The sequence below is a fragment of the Ursus maritimus genome, unplaced genomic scaffold (assembly GCF_017311325.1).
Source record: "Ursus maritimus isolate PB19 unplaced genomic scaffold, ASM1731132v1 scaffold_21, whole genome shotgun sequence".
Lineage (NCBI taxonomy): Eukaryota > Metazoa > Chordata > Mammalia > Carnivora > Ursidae > Ursus > Ursus maritimus.
Genome location: NW_024424564.1, coordinates 40,957,695 through 40,979,275, shown reverse-complemented (window position 1 = coordinate 40,979,275; position 21,581 = coordinate 40,957,695). Strand labels below are relative to the sequence as shown.

At 48.7% G+C, this 21,581-nt stretch overlaps 1 protein-coding gene across 2 annotated transcripts in view; it reads left to right on the top strand.

Annotated features, from left to right (window-relative positions):
• The window catches only part of NUAK1 (NUAK family kinase 1), a 71,007-nt gene that overhangs the window by 18,199 nt on the left and 31,227 nt on the right, over positions 1–21,581 (top strand). For both annotated transcript variants that reach the window (XM_040637416.1, XM_040637417.1), the window contains one exon: positions 13,806–13,926. In XM_040637416.1, coding sequence (XP_040493350.1) covers positions 13,806–13,926 — 121 coding nt within the window. The remainder of the gene's footprint in view (positions 1–13,805; positions 13,927–21,581) is intronic.

The following is a 21,581-nucleotide window of genomic DNA, read 5'->3' as shown; positions in this document are numbered from 1 at the left end:
ATGTTGCTCAAATGACAGATCTTTGTCAACTTCTTTCCCGCAGGAGTAAGAAGCCCAATGTGGCCTCTTGTTCAGCCGGCCAGACCCACTCTCTGTGGGAACAGCAGTCTTAGATTAATTCGGAGATGGACTCAGAAACACACTTGAAAGCAACTTGCATTATTAGCCGTACATAGCTTACATTTTATGACCTGCTTAAAGATGCAGGGCGCATAAATCTTGGGGGAGACTGTCTTATTTACTTGTTCGTCTTTTCTGCAGATGGGATGCTTGCATCAGAGCCGGGATGGCTTCAGATGTCTGATCCAGGACATTTTAGCTGAACTGTATGAGTCCATTAAACAAATGTAAGGGTTTTTGGGAAAGAAGGGCCGTGTCTCAAACCAAATGTTTTACATAGAGAACATCTGGGGAGTACTGGTATTTGTGTGTACAGGACATCAGAAAGCAGCTTGGTGGGGCTCAGCTGGGACGTTTCTGGCCTGCGGTTGCTGGGTTTGACAGTTTTGTTGTAAGGGAATGGTTCTTATGAAGTGTTGCCATAAAGGCAGTGCTTGATCCAGGAAGGGGTGTCCTTGTTTAGCCGCGCGCTCAAATTGTTCTGATTAGCTCCCCGGCTGGCTCGTCCACGAAATTTGAGCAGTCTGATATCTGAGCTAGTTTCCCCCCAGGCCTAACCTCTCGAGAAAGGAAGCATCACGATGCCAGGATGCAGGGCATTTCTTCCTTACCCTGCGGTTCTATAGATTTGATGAAATTGTGGGAACAGGTGTGGGCCAGCGGAGGGAGCATTGGCCACAAAATCTACGTACCCAGTTGACACTTGGCCTTTATGACCTGTGACTTGGGGAGTCCCTTCATCTCAGTTTCAGTTTTCCTCTCCTGCAAAATGAGGGGCCTGTCTCAGGGGCTGGTGGGGAGAGTACAGTGAAGTGGGATGGCGTTGTATACGTAGTGGGGGGGACCCTTACACACCCTGGTCTTGCATCCCTGGGTTTGTGGTCTTCCCACAGGGACAGAAGTGATGTGGACTCGAGTGGAATCCGGGATGTCATCTGGGTAGGTTGTCTGACTTTAGCAACTTGTAGTTACTGGGCCAAGTGGGTGGTAGTGAGTGGATGGGTGTTCTCATTCTTATAAAAGTTAAGATGATATTACTTTCAACTCAACAATACGAACAAGGCGGTTAGGGTTCCGTCCTGTAGGCTCTGCTTGCCCTGCTTGGTATTGACCGTGAACGACCCTCCCTTTGGTTGGATTATATGTTGACTGCGATTTAGGCCAATTGGACAAGGACGAGGGTATTAATGTGCTCAGGTCGCCGTAACAGAATACCACACACCGAGCGGCTTCAATAACAGAAATTAATTTTCTCACAGGTCTGGAGGCTAGACGTTCGAGATCAGGGTGCCGGCAGGGTTGGTTTCTGGTGAGGCCTGTCTTCCTAACCCGTAGCCCACCACCTCCTCACTGCGTCCTCACATGCTCTGTCGTGGGTGTGTGCTGCATGCTCCTGGTGTCTCTTCCTTCCTTCTAAGGACGCCGGTCCTGTTGGATCAGGGTCCTACCCTTACGGCCTCTTTACCCTGAATTACCTCCTTCAAGGCTCTGCCTTCCGATATAGTCACACTGGGGGCTAGGGCTTCAACATATGAGTTTGGGGGGACACAATTCAGTCTATAACAACTGGTACCTATAGATGTGAACATTATTTGGCAGAGAATATGGCTAGACTTTCTCCACCTTTCTGCAACTTAGGTCAAAATAATCCTTACGGAACCTGCAACCAGCCAGGAAAAAAAAAAAAAAAGGCAAAACTCCACAACAATTTAATATGGCTGTTTTGTGGTACGAGAGGAAATTACTGTAAAAGTTACATCTGGGTGGTCCCTGAAGGTTGGCGTTTTGACTCATACCAGTCAAGTGAGACAAGGCCCATTTCATGGAGGAGAGGACTGAGCGTAGACAAGCAGTATGTGTGAGGAAAGGGGACAGTGGAGATGTGTCCTTTTTAGGGATGGAAAAATGAATGAGCAAAGTGAGACTCAATTTCGGTGTTATTTAGGAGCGTGAGTGAGACACAGAGGTAGAAATGGTGGGGGTGATGCACAGAAGGACTGGTCAGGAGGCCCCCACCCCTGCACACCTACATCCATTCACCTGTGAGCTCAAAAAAAGACACTTTGCTGGGAAGGGTCTTGAGTCCTAGAAAACGCATCATCTTGGCCCCACTCTAAGCTCATGTGTTTGCCTATTGGCTTGAGGAGGGTGAAGTATCTTGACTGCTTGTCTCCTTGTCTTTGCCAAAGCCCGTGTACCTTCTGGTCCAGTGCCCCATCCCACCTGCTCCCAGGAGCCCACCCTGACTTCTCTAGTCCCAAACACAGCGGGTGCTTGCCTGCCTAGTAGCCTTGTTCTCTCTTCCCATGCCGACCCATTGATGCCTCCGTAGAAGTTAGGGGTCTTGGCTGCTAGTGACAGAAATGGACACTGTGACTCATTAAGGAGAAAATGAATTTGGAAGGTCTGGTGTATCCCACAGGACCAGGCTGGGGAAAAGACAAAACCCAAGGAAACCCCAAGGAACCAGATCTTTTCAGAGATTGCTGTTGGGATGAATGGCTCAGCCATTTTCAGGCCACTCAATACTCAATTCTGGGGAAAGAGCATCTTAGCCAAATCCTAGGATCATGAGTCCACCTGTTGGCATTGGGAGGGTGCTTCATCTTGACTGACAGTCTCTTTAAAACTGTATGTACTGGGATCCCCAAAGCAAAGTCAGGGTGTTTCCATCAGTAGAAGGGTGAATGGGTGCAGGGCAGGGAGGAGCCCCCATGTCCACTGGCCTTTCCAGTAGGATTGTAAGCCACTTGAAGGGAATGTCTGGATCATGTTCTGCAGGGCCTGGATCAGTGCCTTATCCAGAGCAGATTTGCCCCAATCGCTTGCTGGAGAACTGACTCATGATTGCATCATTTTTAGGGACACACCTCCCAGACCCCCCTCTCCGGTTCTGCTTTCTGTCCAACTGTGTTGGCTGGCCTCACAGAGAAAAGCAAGGAACGCCAATGGATGTGGTTTTGAAGATGGAAGCAGTTTAAAAAGTAGCTTAAAACAAGGCTTAGGGCGGAGACAAGGTGGTGTCTTCAGGGACTCGGATTCAGCTCACATTTATCAGATCCCCGCTGTGTGCTGGGTGCCGTGGCACTTGCGTCGTGGGTGCGGTCTGGAGCTTAAGAGTACGGTTATGGGGTTTTGTGAGACCCAGCTTCCCTTTTTATTAGTTGTGTGCCCTGGGGCAAGTTACATCACCTGCCTCAGACTCAGTTTATATTCATTGAGAAGGCAGAAATAATAATGTTTCTGCAAGAATTTTACGAGTGAAAGATTGAGCAACAGAATGGTGCCCAGTGCCTGGCTCCTAGGGCTTGATAGCTGGTAATTATTAGGATTACTGTTAGCTGTTGTGGTGAATTATCTCCCAGCCCTTCTGGAGTGGGTACTGTTATTATCTCCATTTTATTTATTTATTAGCTTTTAAATAATGGAAATTTATTTTGTACAGTTTCAAAGGGTGGAAGTCCAAGATCAGGCACCCAGAGGTTCTGTGTCTGGAGAGATGGCCCCCTTCCTGGTTCACAGACAACCATTTTCTCACATGTCCTCACTTGGCAGAAGGGACAAGGGAACTCTCTGGGGTCTCTTTACGAAGGGCACTAATCCCCTTCATGAGAGCTTCCCCATCAGGACCTCATCAACCCCAAAAGGGCCCATTTCTAAACACCATCATACTATCTCCATTTTAGAGACGGGCAAGTTCAGGCTCAGTGATTTCAGGTCAAGTAGGGTTTCAATGCTTGAGATATGAGTAAGTAAAAGAAGACTCAGAGGCCGGTGGCTATGGAATGATAAGATGTCCTGCTGTGATTTTACATTTTTTTAAGCGTCCTTCCTCCCCCAAGCTTTATTGAGATATTGACATACAACGTATGTCAGTTTAAGGTGTATGGTGCGATGATTTGACACATTTGCATATAATTGCAATTTGATATATTGCAAAATGACTACCACTGTGAGGTTAGTTAACACGTCCATGCTCTCACCTCATCATCAGCGTGTGTGTGCGCATGCGTGGTGATAATATTTAAGATCTACTCCCTTAACAACTTTCAAGTACCTAAGACTGTATTGTTAACTGAAGTCACTGTGCTGCACATGAGAGCCCCAGAACGTATTCAGCTTAGAGCTGGACATTTGTGTCCTTTGACCAGCATCTCCTGTTTCCCGCACCCCGCGGGCCCTGGTACCCACCCGTGTACTTTCTACCTCTATGAGGTTGGCTGTGTTAGAGTCCACGAGTAAGTGAGATCGTACAGGTTTTGCCTTTCCCTGTCTGATTTATTTCACTTAGCAACATGTTAAGGGTCCTTTTTAATACTTGGAGCCCATTTGAGCCACAGCTTTTTGGCATCTACCAGGTACCTGCGAGGCACTGGAGAGACGGTGAACAACAGAGATGGTCTCTGTGTGGATGGCGACCGAGGTTAGGGAAGCAGACCTGTATGTGCATTAGGGGGGCTCCTCGCCGGGGATGAATACGGAGGAGCTGGTCAGCTGAAGACATTCGTTGCAGATGACCGGGTGTGGAGGGGTCCCAGCAGAGAAAATGACAAGCATGGATGTCCAGGAGTGCCTCGCTCTCTGCCCAGGTTGTTCTTTGGGGTCCCATAAGAGCCACAGACCCCTGTCCTGATCTTCCTGAGGGTAGGAACTGAGTGGTGGGTGTTGGATGAAGCTCGCAGAGCTAACCTCCCTCATGGGGTGGCAGGAAATGCCCGGGGGGACTGAGCGTGCTCCTTGGGGGTCCGGCTGGCATTGCCTGGGGCTGTGCGTGCATAGCTGGAGGCGCTGCTGTGACGAGCTTCCCGGGCAGGTTTGCAGGGGCTAATTAGTGGGCTGTTAAATATCGTGGGGGGGGGGGATTTGCAGCAGGGCTCTGGAGCAGGGCCCAGCCCGCTAGCTCTCTGCATAATGGACAGTGAGAGCTTCCTTTAGAAGGAAAAGAAGCTCTGTCTTGGGAGGAGATGCTGAAGGAGGCATCCAGGGGGACAGATTACAGCCTGACAGCTGTTCCTTACCTGTCCGGCATGTCTTCGCACACTCCCATTGCCACGGATCAGCTTTCCAAGCAAGAGTTTTGTCAGGGTAAAAATAACATCTGAAGAATCTTCCCTTCCACTTAATTATAAAATCATCCATGCTTAAAATATGCAATATAATTTAAAGCCGTGCTTTTTTTTCTTTGCATGTTTTATATATTTTACCATCTTAAGAAATTAAAAAACTTTTTTTTCTTTGTTCTGTTCATCTGGGTCAGCTAAATTCAATTGACTAATTTTCCCCCCCCTTTGGAAAACTAATGTTGGTTCTTAGGTCTTTTGTGTCCCTTGTTCATTGTTCCCAAGGTCCATGATTCAATAGCAGCCCGAAGTTAATATTTAAAAGCAGTGTTTTCAGTGAATTAAGAAATAATGGAATAAAAACCTCCCAAGTACGCCTACTCATATGTGATATCAAGTCAGGCTTCAGAAATTGGAACGAGGTTTGGACCAAGTTGGACTACAGACCGTGTCTCCGGCATGCCTGTGAGAGGACAGCCCCTGACATGAGAGGGAGGTGGCATGCTGGGAACTGGGTCGTAATTCGCCAGCACGCTTAGGAGTACCTGTCGCTCCCCATCTAGGCTTGTTCATAATGCGGCAGTCCGGGGGCCTGGCCGCACTGGGACCTGCCTCCCAGGTGCATGGTAAATCTTTGGGTGGCAGTTTTAGTCCTGCTGCTAGCTGTAGCCTGGAAGTTGGTGAGCACTCCTTGCCGGGAGTATTAAGCCCAGACTGGAGCTCCGGTGCTGCTATTAACTCTGTGAATCCTGGGTCTGTGCTTTAACCTCCCTGGGCCTCAGTTTCCTCACCTGTAAAATGAGGGGGTTGGGATGGAACATCCTGAGGTCCTTGCAGCTCTAACATCTGCTGATCATTCACCTTGTGCCATTTGACAGTTTGCCTTCTCTGCCCTCCATGCTGTACGCAGTCGGCTATGACCCCTCCCCCCCCCCATCAACTCTGTGGGTTTGGCATTCTTGGCATCCTCATTTGCAGAGGAGGGAGCTGAGCCTCTGGCGTGCTGGCCTGAGTACCTCTGTGCAGGGGTGCCTGGCCAAGTTGCTATGACTGAGGACAAGGCCAAGGTGTTGATGTGGTTTCTCAGCCGTTCTGGCCGGGCCTCTGCTGGGCTCGGAGGTTGATAAATAAAAGTTGCACAACCCTAAGCTTAGCCAAGCCGGGTTATGAACAGCGTCAGAACAATCAGATGCTACCGGTCGAGGCTGTCCAGTGTCGGCCCTCTGGTTTGGCCCTTCCTCTCCCTTCCCGGGACATTTGGAACCTGGAGGAAAAGCAGCTGTACTTTAGAATTCTGAGTTGGTGTTGCATTTGGCGTTCAGAAAAGGGAAAGTCCAAAAATAAACAGCTGCTTGGCCCCTCGGGTTCCAGCTAAACAGCCTTTCGAATTCAGTCCCTCGGCTCTGCTGTTGCCTGGGTCCCATCTCTTGTGCTTCCGGAGGCCTTTGCATGCAGCGGGCCTTGGGGTCATTCATTAGGGCAGAGCCTGGAGAGACTTCTGGAGGATCCTGGTAAGGGGAGGCTCCTCGAAGCCCCAGCCAGATCCTCTGTCCCAGAGCAGGCCGAACAGGAGGTTCCAGGGCTCACTTCCTCTCTCTTCCTTTGGAGACATGTACGTTTCCAGGTGTGGGAGCCCCAAGGTAGTGTGCAGAGCATGAGGGGGAGCCCACTACCAGCCAGCTTCTGGGGCCTTACACGCCCAGCAAAGTGTCCCCCGGGAGCAAACCTCCATTTGCCAGGGTTCAATTAATTCAGGTCACAGAGGCTCCTCCGGGAAGCAGCTTGTTTTTAATTCTTCTCTATATAGATGAGCAGTTCATTCATTTTCCTGAATCATCTCATGTTTAGTATGACTGCGCAGCGTTTAAATTACGGAGTAAGACTTGCCATCATGGCTGTGTTCACTCCGATGGTTCTCAAATTCAGAGTCACCCTGGGAGCTTGCAAAAAATGCTGATGCTGGAATTCACTAGATGCGGGGTGGGGGGGGGTCCAGAAGCTGCATTTTGACAGTCAGCCCCCCCGACCCCCGGATCTGATGCAGGCAGTGTGCTCAGCACTCTTTGACGGAGGACCTGCTCTCCCAGAGAATCAGATCGTGTGCTTTGAGCTGGCTCGTTGCTTGCTTTTGGCATCGCCACTGTTGTGAACTTTCCACGGGCCTTTTTTCTTTTTTGTCTGCCGCTCCTTTGATTCCTGCCCGGTCAGCCGTGGCCACTATCTGGTGTTTACAAACCCCGGCACAGTACAGGGAAGTGTAAATGTGCCCACAGTTTCTGAGCCGTGACTTCCACTTCCCCTGTGGCATCACCCCATGTAATAAGGACATGCTTAGTGCCGTTCTTGAAGAGGGGGTGTGGGGAGCCTATGGGTATAGATAAAGATGTCCTGGCCTCTCTGAGGTCCTCTTGAGCAGGCCTGTCAGATAAAAATCAGATTCGCTATTCAAATTCTGGAAGTAGAACACATATTTTTAAAAAAGACTTTTTTATTTATTTTGGGGAGAGAGAGAGGGAAAGTGCAGGCAGGGGAGAAGGGCAAGGGGGGAGAGGGAGAGAGAGAATCTCAAGCAGACTCCCTGCTGAGCATGGAGCCTGACGTGGGGCTCGATCCCAGACCCTGCAATCATGACCTGGGCTGAAACCAAGAGTCAGACGCTTAACCGACTGAGCCACCCAGGCACCCCTGGAAATAGAACACATTTTTCACACAGGGAGAAAAATCAGCGTCATCTGAGGCCACATCATCTCTGATGGGGAGTTTTGGGAAATCGAGGCTGGAGAAGCAACTTACAGAGGATTCTATATTCAGAACCTTCTATAAGGTTCAAGAGCTGCTGGTGGTGCACGGTGGATGCTGTTCTTCGAAGAAAAAGCTCTTTCTTACACGTACCGCTCTTCCTGGCGTTGGGGTGCGTCTCCTCAGCGCCTGTTGGTACAGCTCTTGGCTCCCAATCTGCTTCTGTCTGAAAAAACATCCATGTACTGACGTGAATCAACAGGCCGGAGAGGAAGAGGCCCATGGGCCCGTGGCGGAGTTGGCTTGGGTCCCTGCGGGGTGGGTTGCATCATGGCAACTTGCTCGAGTGCTGTCCTGAGTTGGCCAGCTCACAAAGAGCTGGAGGTCATTTAATTAATTAGGGGCTTTGGCTGCAGGATGGCCTCCTGGGTGGCATGGCCGCAGTGATGGCCGTGCACAGCCTTTCTTGTGTGGCCGGTGTGGAACTGTGCCTTGCCCCGAACTCTGACCATCAACCAGTCACGAGTAGAAACTCCTACACTGGCCTCCGACTTGATTCGGCTGCTCACTTCCACTGCCAGTGGCCTCCGGGCCCCTCGGTGAGAAAAGATCCCCGAGCTGCCTCTGACTCAGTGCCCTGCAGCTCCCGTGGAACGTGGCCGGGGGTGAGATCACACCTTGTGAATGGCGGGGAGGCTGCCAGCTCCTGTTGCCGGGATTAGAACGCACGCTTGTTCTACGAAGGATGCTAATGCCGTGTTTATGGCTCTATTTCTTCCCTGCTACTCAGACCCCAAATGCTGCCTCCTGGCACCGCACATAGGACCCCATAAAACTTCATCTGCTTGGACAGGTCCCTCACACCAAGTTTTGGAGACTCTTTGAGATCCGTGGAGAGGTTCTGTCACCCGCCATGTTTGCCGTCCATGCCAGCTTTACCCAGAGCCTCTAGAATCAGCAGCCTCAGTGGGCGTCTTAGCTTGTTCCTTTTACAAACTATGTGAGTTTGGGTAGTGTTTGTCTTTTCTGTACCTCAGTTTCCTCCCCTGTAAAATGGGGTTGTAGTTAGGATTAAATGAGATAAGGTCACTTAAGAAATGGTAGTTACTGCCATTGTTAAGAATATTGCCACTTGTGTTAAAAGGTGGGTACGTCAGGGCCCAACACAGAGCACTCAGAACTCTTCACTCGGAGCGTGGGCCCTGGACCTGCATCACGGTCGTCGCCTGGGAGCTTGCTAGAAGTGCAGAATCCCTGGCCCCACGGTAGACCTCTGGACTCCGAATCTGCATTTTAACAAGGTGTGCGTGTCCCCTGTTTGAGAAACAGCGTCCTAGGACACTCCCTGCAGGCTGACATATGGCAGTGAACGCGCATCCACGGGAAGTGGTTCTAGAGGGAGGAGGGCGGTGATGCTCGTGGTTAGAGGCTGGCAAGCATACAGCCTGTCCAGAATGTCCCCGACTCCCCAGAGCGGGCCAGGAGCACGGCTGGCTGCCCCAGTCTCTGCGGGCAGGCAGGCTGGGTATGAATTTTACCTGCTCTTGCCTCAGTACAAATGTGGGGAAGGAGAGGGTAGGTGTGGGGAATGGGGGAGGGGGAAGGCCTATAAGATGATTTGCTGGGGGCTCATCCCCCCTAAAGCATGGTCTGGGACCCCGTATCTGCCAGGCCTCATCTATCATCACCACCATTCAGTAAACACCTACTGTGTGCCAGATACTTTACTCACATTGTTCCCACTCCTTACAACAGCCCCAAGGAAGGGGGGCTTCCCAGGCCCGTTTTACAGATGAGGAAACAGACCTGTGATGCTGGGGCTCCCCCGAAGTCAGCTAGCCAGCAAAAGCCTGAGCTTTCGCAGTACCCCGCTGCCTCCCAGATCCCTGCCCAGCCACCAGGCTCTTAACATTCCCGGCAGCCACTGCGGGCAAGGACTCCCAGCAGGCTGCAGAACAGGTGGTTTGTGGTGATTATTCCAAAAAGGAAAAAGTGCGTGAAGGGAAGAGGAGGCGGGGCCGGCTCCGTTTCACCAGGGCTGGGGGCTGGCTGGGCTGAGTTGGCCTCCGAAGGAGGCAGGCACCGCAGGGCAGAATTCACAGGTCCCCGGCCAGGCCTGCTGCTGCATACGGTTTAGACATTAAACTATAGGGTGGCCTTATTTAAAGGCAGACCGTTTTATAAGGCACACGGTGCTGTCTAGACTTGGGAACATTTATGAAAGTGGCTGTACTGCCCGTGAGTTCCCGTCACTTTGCAGGCAGAGTGACATCTTTTTGGCATGTGGTGCAACAAATTGGATTTTTTTTTTTTGGAGGGTGTATGATTTCAGACATTTGGTAATCTCTTCCTGCTGGGCCCTTTCCTTCCCTCTATCTTTCTTTGTCGATGTGGGTGAGGACTGAGGAAAACTGGAGAGGAAGTTTTCTCCAGAATGCCCACACCTCTGTGTGTCTCTTCGGTAGCCTTTGGCCGGGAGGAAAATTACGTAATTATTTGTGTAATTTTTGCCACCCCTCACTTCCCCCCAACCTTGAGTGCTGGGACAGAACCTTGTTGGGTCCCTTTTGGGCTGTGCCAGTGCTGTGCTTGGTACCTGGTAGGTGCTCCGAAAAAGAAGTGAACGAACGAACCGTCCAAATCTAGAGAAGTGGGTATCTTGAGATGGATTTTTGGTTCGAGTGGGAATATCTTATTCCCCTGTTCACCCTAATCCTCACAGGGTACCTCCTTGATGGGTGAGGAAGCTGGAGCACAGAAAGGTTGCACAACCCGCTCAAGGTCACACAGCCGCTCGTGCGTGCTTTCAGCAGGACCCAGAGCCATGCCCCTGACCGGGACGCAACACCGCTTCCCCGCGTGGCTGGCTCAGTTTCTCCCTCGGCTTCGTGAAGCAGGCACCACCTCACGTTACAGGAGCTACGTTTATGGAGCTCTGTCTCCTTTTATAAACGACTCTTTAAAAATACGACAACCATTCTTAGCTTTCTGGGTCCTACAGAAACAGGCCACCAGCTGGATTTGGTCACAGGCTGAAGACGCAGCAAACGAAGAAGCAGGAGAATGTCAGATGGCGTGATAGGTCCCAAGGAAGAGAAAGCAGGGGAAGGGGCGGCGAGGGGGGTCGGGGAGGGCCGCCGCGAGGCATCCTGGCGCGGACGCCTGGATGAGGCTGTGAAGACCCGCGGAGCGAAGAGCCCTTCCCGCCAGGTCTACACAGCGTGCAGTTATCCGGGCTGTGCCATGACGGGCTCTGCAGCCTTGGCTGAGACAGCCCCCTGCTCTTGGGAGTTGAGCTGAGAGCCTTCCCCGGCCTTGACAGTTGCATGGTTCTAAGCGATTTCTAGCATTTGTCTCCAGCTGACTTCCTCCCGACCCTCTGAAAGGGCAGAATGAGCCCTCTTTTACATTTTCAATAGGAGATTCATTGCGGGAAGAGGGAAGCTTTTGTGGCCCAACGGCCACCATGGTTAGTAACGTTTATGGGACCCTTTTAGTTTCCTCAGTGCTGAGTGGGGTTTTATTAGAATGTGAGCACTTTCCTGTTCCTACTGGCCTGGAAGCATCCTCCTGGCAGACGTGCCTCCTGCTCCACTGTTGGGGGGAACTGACAAGTGGGCTTATTTTCTTACCCCCCAGAACGTCACTACCTTCCCTTGACCCTGGACGGGGGAAGAAATTTATGCCTCTTGCCATTTGACAATAGGGCCTCCTTGAGGCCAAGTTCAGCCTGCTGCATAATCAAAGGGGTGGTTTCTCCCCTGGCCCATCTTTAGTTCCTGGAGGAATGCAGGAGTTGGTCCAACAGCCACCCACATCCTCCGCGGCCTGTATGTGTTCACTGTCTGCTTCCTCCGAGAACAAGCTCCCAGGATCACAGTCCCAGCTCAGACAAAATAAAGCCTTCCAGTCATATCTTTACATTTGACGTAAGCACAGAGAGGCTTTTCTTGCTGCATACGGAATGGGGCTGTCGGGAGGGCCTGGCGCGGCTTTGAGCCGGGCACCCGGGTGAAAAGGGGCCTTGAAGCTGGAAGCTCCTTCATCTCTGGGCAGCCTCCTTTTATGCAGTCTCGGGGTCTGCCCCCAGGCTAAGGGACGATGGTGCCGGCCCCTCGGTTTACAGCAGGGCCTCCCATCCCGTGTTTCCGGTCTGCTTTGTCCATTCCTCTGTTCCTCTTGCAGGTAGGATGTCAAAGAGAAAGTAAGCGTCTTCCTAGGGTGCCTGTCTCGCCGGTGGTGTCTGTCTAGGGTGGTCCTTCCTTTTCGGCTCCGACTCCACTGTCACTTCTCCAGTTTAGGTTCTCATAACCTCACGGCACCCATCACCCCCGCCTCCTCCTCCCCTCCCCTCCTCCCTCCCCCTTTCCTTTCTGTCTACCTGGCACCTCCCCACCTGCCCACACTAAGGCTTTTCTCAGGCCGGCCACGTGCCAACCCGGAGTTAAGCACTGGAGATAAAGCAGTGAATTAGATCCCCACTGGTATAGAGCCAAGTGATGACACGAATACTAATTTCATTACAGCTGGGGAGGAGAGGAGAAATATGGGGACCTCCTCGGCCATTTCTCCCACTTGTTGGGAAGTCAGCAAGTAGCAAAAACAATAATAATGATAACGATAGTAATAATAATAACAATAATAGTAGGTGCCCAACTCTTACTGAGTTATAGATGGACCAGTTGTATTTTACAAACGTTCCCAAGTATCGTGCTTGGTGGAGACCTGGTGTAAACCCGAAGATGTTAACGTGCACAGATGGAAGTACGTTCCCGCTGAGGCTGACAGTTCCAGGTGTCGCAGTGGCCTCCTGGTAACAAGGAGCACTTCATGCCTTTGCGATCCAGGGGGACGGGCTGAGTACCTTTCATCTGGGAGAGGGTGGTGCGGGTGAGAGCTGACATCACAGAAGGACCACTCTGGAGGGGACTAAGCAGGTTTTTGGAGGTGGCAGCACCTTGGTTGATGGGCCTTTTTACCCAGGGACACCTTCCCCCTCCAAAGTACTTTTTGCCTCCCTTCAAGCCAGGGCGGATTAAATGACGAAGCAACTTGTTTATGAGCAAAGATGAATCCATGGGCAAACACCTTTTTCCTTATTAGATTCCCATTGTCATTTAATGCTTTTTTTATTTATGTGTTTCTTTTGAGTAACCGCTCTGTGCGTTGGCCCTGGCAGCCCTCTACAGTTTGCATTTGCAGACACTGGCACGGGAATCAACGGGCTGGACAGGGAGTCTGGCTGTCACTCCCTTTGTTTGATCCTGATTTTTCTATAGCAGAGACTTTTTGTCTCATCACGTGCATCAAAGGTCCTTGGGCAAGAGGAAGGGTGAAGGAAGAACTTGGCCACAGAGCGATCACACAAACACGCAGCATAGGCTGGAGTCTTAGAACCGTACGTTTGAGCAGAACGGGCCTTCGAGAAGCCCCATGCAGTAGAGCTTTCGTTAGCCTTTGCTGAGGCAGCTGCCCAGTGGAGCTGAGTTATACTGATTTCACCCATCCATGTTCCATCATCGATACCCTGTAAACTGAGCTCTCCTTTTTCTTTTTTTCAAAGGATCAGGATTCCTAGAGTAAATGGATCTGGCCGCGTGAAGCAGCCTCCGCTTTATGGGAAAAAAAAAAAAAAACCCTCAAAAAAACAACAAACCAGCCCAGCATCCCAAACCCTAGGCTGTTGGAACCTGATGTTTTCTGTTGTTGGGAGAAGGGTGTTTTTGCTATAAATGAAAGACGTGACAGGGGGTATTTCGAAGCTTTGTTTTGGTTATTGTCGGTTCTGCCAACAAGTAACATCTGTATTTATTTTCCAAACTCCCCCAATGGCTGATTTGCATCTGTTTAGTTCTCTGGGTAACATTTCATTTCCTGACTTTATAGGTTGCTATAAAATCCATTCGTAAGGACAAAATTAAGGATGAACAAGACATGGTTCACATCAGACGAGAGATTGAGATCATGTCATCCCTCAACCATCCTCATATCATCAGTATTTATGAAGGTCAGTGATTTTTTTTTTTTTCACCCGCGTATCCGTTACCATTTCTCATACTATGGGGCCTGCCAAGATTTTTAGGTAATTGCCCTCCTGGGCAAGAGCCAAGTATTTTTCCTCATGATGCAAAAATAGCTGGGTGTTATCTCTTATTGGGTTACCTTGAATGCAACCAGACATACGTAGCCCAGCTCACTTTGGTCATAAAATAGCTCCGGCTGGTGACTTCTTCTGCCTTTTTGCCAGTTCTTGGCAGTTGCTAAGCAACCCGCCTTATTAAAAGCCAGTATGAGAGACAGCCATGGTTTCTGAAAAATGGCAGTTTGCTGGGTGGCCAGGGTCACGGTGGATCCATTGTCAATGTTGTTCCCTAAGGCAGATGCCCCAGTGGTGGAGTCATGAGCTATTCCAAGTGGAGGCTCTTTAAGTTGGAAATTATCTTTGAGCAGCTCCCGGAAGTACCAAGAAAGAAGAGGGATCTCTTGGTGGGGCACATGCTTCGCCAATGGAATCCAAGTTGTAGTTGGTGTTTGTAGGAAAGTGGGGCTGGGAGAAAGTTACAAAAATGCTCGTGCTTCAACTCGTTGAACCTTCCTGGGAAGAAATGGCGAGTATAAATTTCCTTTAGTTTATCTCTCTTTTTTTTAATATCTGTAAAAAAATTACTCAAGCAATATGTATTTGTTGCAGAAATACACAAGTTAAAATTTCAGAATAATTTCAGTTCTAACCCCCCGGTTGATAAATAGCACTCTAACTGTATTTATATTTTTATCTATCTCTCTATATCTGTGTATGATTTTTATCCAAAGCTGGATCATACTGTTTATACTAGTTTTTGACTTAATTTTTTTTTCATGTTTTATATCACGCATCTCTTTCTATGTCAATAAATATTCCCTGTAAGGACGTTTTAAAAGGCTTTAGAGTAATCCATTTATATATGTGCCATAATTTATTGAATCTAATTCCTTTTGTTAAACATTTTAGTTGCTTCAAATTTCTGGTGATTATAAGCAGGGCGTTCGTGACCCTCATAATCGTTTTTATATTCATTTCTGATAATTATTATTTTTTTTCTTATGAAAAATTTTCGAGGCTTGGACTTACTGAGTCAGAGTATTTCTCCATAATATTTTTAAATATATGGTAGAGTCAGAAAAATGAACCTATTTTTAATTTGGTCTCATTATAGTATTTTTAATTATGGTCTGATCATAATACATTACACAGTAATGGCTAAGAGGAAACCAGATGGTAACCTGAAAGTTTTTCTGATATCTATCTTAAGTTTTCCTTCTCCTGGTTCCCTGCTGTTTTTGGCCATTCCCCGCGCCCGCCACCGTTGCTTCTATTTTTGTTCCTTATCTAGCAGTAAATGTGGGTAATAATTTTTATCCTGATTTTTCTAAAGTTCATTTTTGGAGCCCTTGGGGAGAGGGTGCTTAAGGGAAATTTTCATTCATTCAATCATTTATTCATTCCACACACATCTCTTGCAGCGATTCTCAAAGTGCAGTCCCTGAACCAGTAACATCCGTATAAATTGGGATTGTTAGAAATGCAGATTCCAGGGCCCTAAAGAGGACCTGCTGACTCAGCAGGTCTGGGGATGGGGCCCTGCAGTCCATGTTTTGACAAGTGTGGAATCACTGGTCTACCAAGTGACCGTGTCTGGTTAAGCACTGTGTTCAGTGTGGTTAGAAACTGAAAGAGACAACAGGCTATGGACCCCACATTCAAGGCACCATACAAGGCATGACAGAAGAATGTTATGTAGATATGCAAGCAACATATTCTGGAACCATGGAGTCCTGGAGCTTAGAAGTTTTCGTGGCATACAGGCTGGGCCTTGAAGGCGTTATTTTGAGGAAGAATTGGGGAAAGTAGATTTCCAGGTTGATAAAACACCTCTGAATATGCCTGCAAATGAGGGGAACTTCTAGACGTTGGAAGTGAGTGGAGATATACAATGCAGGAGGAGAGTGAGTTTTATAAAATTCTCAGTGTTTTTGTTCCCGGTGGCCTGGTTACCATGGGAACTTGAAGGCACTTTTGAAGGATGACCTCTACAGTATGGACCAGTATGGGTCACATGTTCTGTGAGCAGTGCTGTGTTTGGTATTTCTTGGCATAGAGAAGGACCCTTGCTTATAACTTTAAAGATAGGTACCACATAATTTAAAGTTCTTTGGGTGACTGGAAATAATTTCCATTGAGACGTCAGGTGGAAGCTTGGACCTCAATTCATAAAACCCTATCAACAGGTTTTGGGGAATCAGGAAAGAGCTTGAGTTCCCACATCAGGCTCTTGGGTTTTACTCTCAAATCCTTCACTGTGGCCTTGACATGAGACTTTGGGCAACTTGGGGGGCCTCTCAGGGACACAGTAACCATACCTATAAGATGGGGATAACAGTTCTACCTCTTTCTTAGGGTTGTTGATAGGATTAAATTAGATGATACATGTTCTGGCAAACTCAAAAATGTCATTATTGTGAAGACTGTATAATCATTACAAGTGGTTCCTAACTTGGTCCATTGGCAAGGGTCAATGGAACTGCAGGGTGTCTGTAAGTCCTCTGGAATATTGTATAATTGCCTTGTCTAATATAGAAGCCATGAGCCATAGATGGATATTTAAATTAAAATTAATAAAATAAAATAATTAAAAATTCAGTCTTCAGTCCCACTATAGCCACATTTCAAGGGCTCAATAGCCATATGCAGCTAGTGGCTGCCATATTGGATAGTATAGATACAGAACTTTTTCATCATTGCAGGATAGGACCATGCTGGTGTATAATGTTTTAGATGTCGAGTGCATGGGTTTATTTTTTCTAAGGAGAGGGTGTATAGCTTTCATCAGATTGTCAGAGGGATTCCTGACCTCAAACAGGTTAAAAAAAAATCTCTATTGCCATCAAGTGTTTTGTGACCTGCAGAGTACCATACAAATAAAATATATTGTCTTTATTCAGAAAACTCCCAGGGAGTTAAATGTGGCTTTTTTTTTTTTTTCCATTTCTTAGAAACCTCTGGTTTCTGCTCTGTTCTCTTTCCCTTCTCCCACGCAAGTTCTGTTTCTCCCACATCCACCAAATAGCTGTGGAGGAGGGCAGCCCCCCTCCCTTCTCCGGAGGTTTGGAGCAGGGGATTGCCAAGGCGAGGTTCCAGCTTCTGCACCTCTAACTGCGACCCCACAGTCTCCAGGGGCTTCTGACTTTATCTGCTTTGCTGCCCAGGACCCCAGGACCTGGCCCTGAGAGTGATGACCTCCCGAGGTCATCCGTGGAATTCTGTATAGTTTACAAAGCTCCCCCACCTCAGGCCTCAATTAATCCCTACAGCTTACCTGTAGGAGGGGCAGGCCAGGTGTCCCATTTTGCAGCTGTGCAGATTGAGGCCCTGGAACGTTAAGACTCGCCTGGTATATTCGTTTGCCAAGGCTGTCACAACAGAATACCACGAACTGGGTGGTTTGCCCAACAGAAATGTGTTGTTTCTCAGTTCTAGAGACTAGAAGTCCGAGATTCAGGTATCAGAGGGTGGCTTTCTTCCAAGCCTTTTTCCTTGGCTTATAGATGGCCGTCTTATCCCCACATCTTCATATGCTGTCCCCTCTGTGTCTGTGTCCAAATTTCCCTTTTTATAAGGACACCAGTCATACTGGATTAGGGCCCACCCTGATGTCCTCATTTAACTTTAATTATCTTTTTAAAGGCCCAGTCTCCAAGCAGGGTCGCATTCTGAAGTACAGGGCGTTGGGACATCAGCATATGAGTTTGGAGGACCCCATTCAATTCATGACACTGGGTACCATGGCTAGCTGGTGGCCCTGGCACACATGGCTCCTGACCTCATTTGGTTTTTCCTCCACTGGGCCTCTGAGCTATGTTTCTGATCTAGTGTCTTGTTCTGCTGGCTCGGCAACCCACCTGCGTGCCCCAGGCATCCCCCACCCCCACCCCTCCCAGGCTGGCCTTTTCACTCCTTCTCTGCCCCGAGGTGTGATAGGGACGGTGTGGTGGCAGCAATGGTGGGGAGCCCGAGTCTGTGGTCTCCTGGCCAAGCTCAGTGTGAAAGGGAACCTTCTCCCTGGAAGCTGATTGGTTGTCTGACCGGCCAATCAGGAGCCTTCGGTGTGCAAGACCGCACAGATTTTGCTGAATGAAAAATCAGTGCCCAGCCATCTAACTGGCTGTTTGGACATTAGCCAAGTGAATGGAACTGTGGAAGAACCCTACGAGTTCTTCTTCAGCTGGGACTTTTGTGATTTAAAATACACGCACTCACAGACGCCCATGCAGCAGTGGCAGCAGCAAAAGCAGCAACGTGGCAAAGCAAGGGTGTGTCTAACCCTGTGTGTTTAGGAACTTTGGGCTTTCCAGAGCGGGAAAGCACCATCTTGGACTGTACTATCCAGTGATACTGAATACTAGTTCCAGAGAAAAGGCAATTCATTCAGTAAAACAAACAAAAAACCACAGTACAGATTGAGTGTTTGTTACATGCAGGGCCCTGTTCTAGGCACTAGGGGTACTGGGGTGGACAGGACAAGCTCTGGTCTCATGGGGCTGACATTCCATGAATAGGAATGCCCACAGTGAAGTGGCTACCCAGCTGAGGACTGAATGGATCGGGGAGTGAGTGCCCCCCCTCGCCCCCCCCCCCCCCCCCCCCCCCAGGACCTGGGCATTCCAGGCAAAGGGAATGGCATGTGCGAACAAACACTGCTCAGAGAAGGGAAGGAGCTTGTGTGGGCAGAAGTGACAAAGGGTCTGTGAGGCTGAGGGAGCGAGTGAGTAGGAAGGTGGTGGAGAGAGGAAGTCAGGGAGGGCCGGATCTTGACCAGATTGGCTAAGGAGGGCTGCGGATTCTGTTCCAGGAGTAGGGCAAAGCCACTGATTTTGAGGAAGAAAGTAGCTTTTATTTACACTTTAAAATAATACGAATAATAGCTAGGAGTTACTGAGTTTTACCCTGTGCTAGGATGTGTGCTTGTATTATCTCACTTAATCCTTATGTCCCTGAAATGCAAACTGTTAACATCCCTATTCTATGGTAAGGAAATTTTATCTGAGAGGCCAAGTACATTTCCCAAAGTCACACCTAAGAAGTGGTAGATCTAAGCTCTGAACCTAGTCACTCTGGAGCTCGTGGGCCTAAGACAAGCCAGGTCATTTGGTGGTCTGCACGGACCCCTAACTGGGGGCAAGCATTATTCTGGAACCTGTGATACAGAGAATTCTTGGCGTTCATGGGGGTTGTTGTCTGAAATACGTGAGGGCATTGAATGCCAGCTTCGTGGGTATTTTAGAAAATATTTCTGCATACATCTCAGGAAGAAGCTTGGGGCCCAAATCTGGTCAACTCAAAGATCCAAGTGTTTTCTAAACTGCAGACTGTGGAAATGTAAGTTATTTGTACATTATTCACAATACCCACAGGCTCAAGAAATCTGCGGCTTCACTGAATTAACGCTGCTGTTCACCAAATCTCAAAAATAATTCCTTTCAAATGTTTCTTTCTCGAACTAGACCCAGGGGTTACGCTCCTATTGACCTGCAGGTGAAGGTGATTAACCCTCAAATTTGTCGACTCTGTGTAAACACAAGCCATGACTGGTTTCTAATGCTAAGTAAATAAAAGAGGGTGGGCACACACCTTCTAGTGTGTGATGCTAAGGGTAATAACCTAACGGAGAAAGAAAAGGAAGAGAGAAATCTCTGGCACCATCTCTGAGATGGACCCCTGTTTCCAGTCAAAGGAATTCCATTCTCTCAGCAGGGTGGGAATTGACAATATGGAAAGAACAGCTGAAAAGGAAGTGCCCGCCAGAGCTTTCAACTTGGCTGCCTAGGGTGGAAGGAGATAAAAACAGTTTTTGCCTGACGTTCTGATTTCAGGACCCGAGCGCAAACATCAAAGGCACGTTGTCTCGTTGTCTCGCCCTGGCTTCCCCTTTGAAAACCTAGGAGACCCAGTCTGCAAAACCGAGAGAATGAATGTCTTGCCACACAACACTTTAGGGAAACTTAGCACCCCATCTGGTAACAGTCCCGCTGGGAAAGGGGGAGGGGAAGGAAAAGGCGGGGGAGTGAGTGGGGGAGATTCTGCTGCTGCCTTCACTTGTATGCCCTTATTTTGTGTTCCTGGAAATCTCCCTTCCTGGCCCTGCAAGATTACATTGCTTCAGTGGCTTTTTGCATTGACATATGCTAGAACGGGCCAACCCTTTCATCATGTCCCTTGTCTTAGGTAAGGTTGATCCTGCCTTTCTTTTTCTTTTTTTTTTTTTTTAAGATTTTTATTTATTTATTTGACAGAGATAGAGACAGCCAGCGAGAGAGGGAACACAAGCAGGGGGAGTGGGAGAGGAAGAAGCAGACTCACAGCGGAGGAGCCTGATGTGGGGCTCGATCCCATAACGCCGGGATCATGCCCTGAGCCGAAGGCAGACGCTTAACTGCTGTGCCACCCAGGCGCCCCTGATCCTGCCTTTCTGGAACAAAGTGGGAAGCCTATTGGACATTGGTCAGCTGTGATCTCTCACCTTTTGGAGAGTTTCTGAAACTTGAAAAAGCCAAATGAAACAAACAAATGTGCCTCCCTTGATAAGCATGTGTGTCTGGTGAGCTTTAAATCTGTTGCCTAGGAGAAGACATAAAGGAGTCCATATTCTAGAAAATTCTCCGAATTCCTGCTATAAAGACACTTTGGATGCATTTTTTTTTTAATCAGTTAAAAGATCCTTCCATCTTCCTAGAAGTATACATGATAATATGCTTTTTCAAGCTACCTGTGCCTTCTGAGAATTTGACAGATTTTTCTGGAAGGGCATATGGTTCTTGCCTGGTGGTGAAAATCACTGCTCTAACAATCCAGAGATGCAGAGGAGAAACCAAGAGACAGGGTCTGTGGAAGAGCCCAGAGACTGTCTTGTGAGCTGTAGGCTTGGATGACAGGGCTTTCTACCTCCTGCCTTCTCCTTCCCCCTCAACTTTTGGCCAGGGGCAGTGGGGCTGGTCCAGGACATGTCCACAGGATATAGCAGAGGTCCCAGAGTCCCAGAGTGTGGCTGCCCCTGCAAAGTAACCCCTCGAGAGTGGCAGGAGCGTGATCAAGTGCCCAGCAATGCATGGTCTCAGAGGGACCCTGGACCTGCAGGTTCAAGGGCCCTAACCCGGCCTTCTCAGCCAGCAAGCCTATCCTGATTGAAGCCTTTTCAAAGGCAGGGGATGGCTGAGTTGATCTGATAGGGGCTGTTGGTCATTACTTCTACCCAGTGTTCTCATTCGTTCATGTGATCACTCATTGCTTTTGCAAAAATGGTTTGAGTACTTATGTCCCAGGTACTGTTCTGGTTTTATCATATCAAGCAGGCTTTGATTTGAGGGAACCAACTGCTCTTCCAGTTGCTATTATGTGACCTTGGGCTAGGGGCTTAACCTGTTTGAGGGTCGGTTCTCTTACTTACAAAATGGGGCCAATAGCTCACTACTTTCTAGAGAAGGTTGTGAGGATTAAATCAGATAAGGAATAAAATCGCTAAGCACAGTGGCAGATACACGCTCCATAAACAATACTGCTTATCCCTGCTGTGATGTTTAGGGCTCTGAGAGGTCCTTAATGGCTGGAATATCACCTTCTCTCGGGAG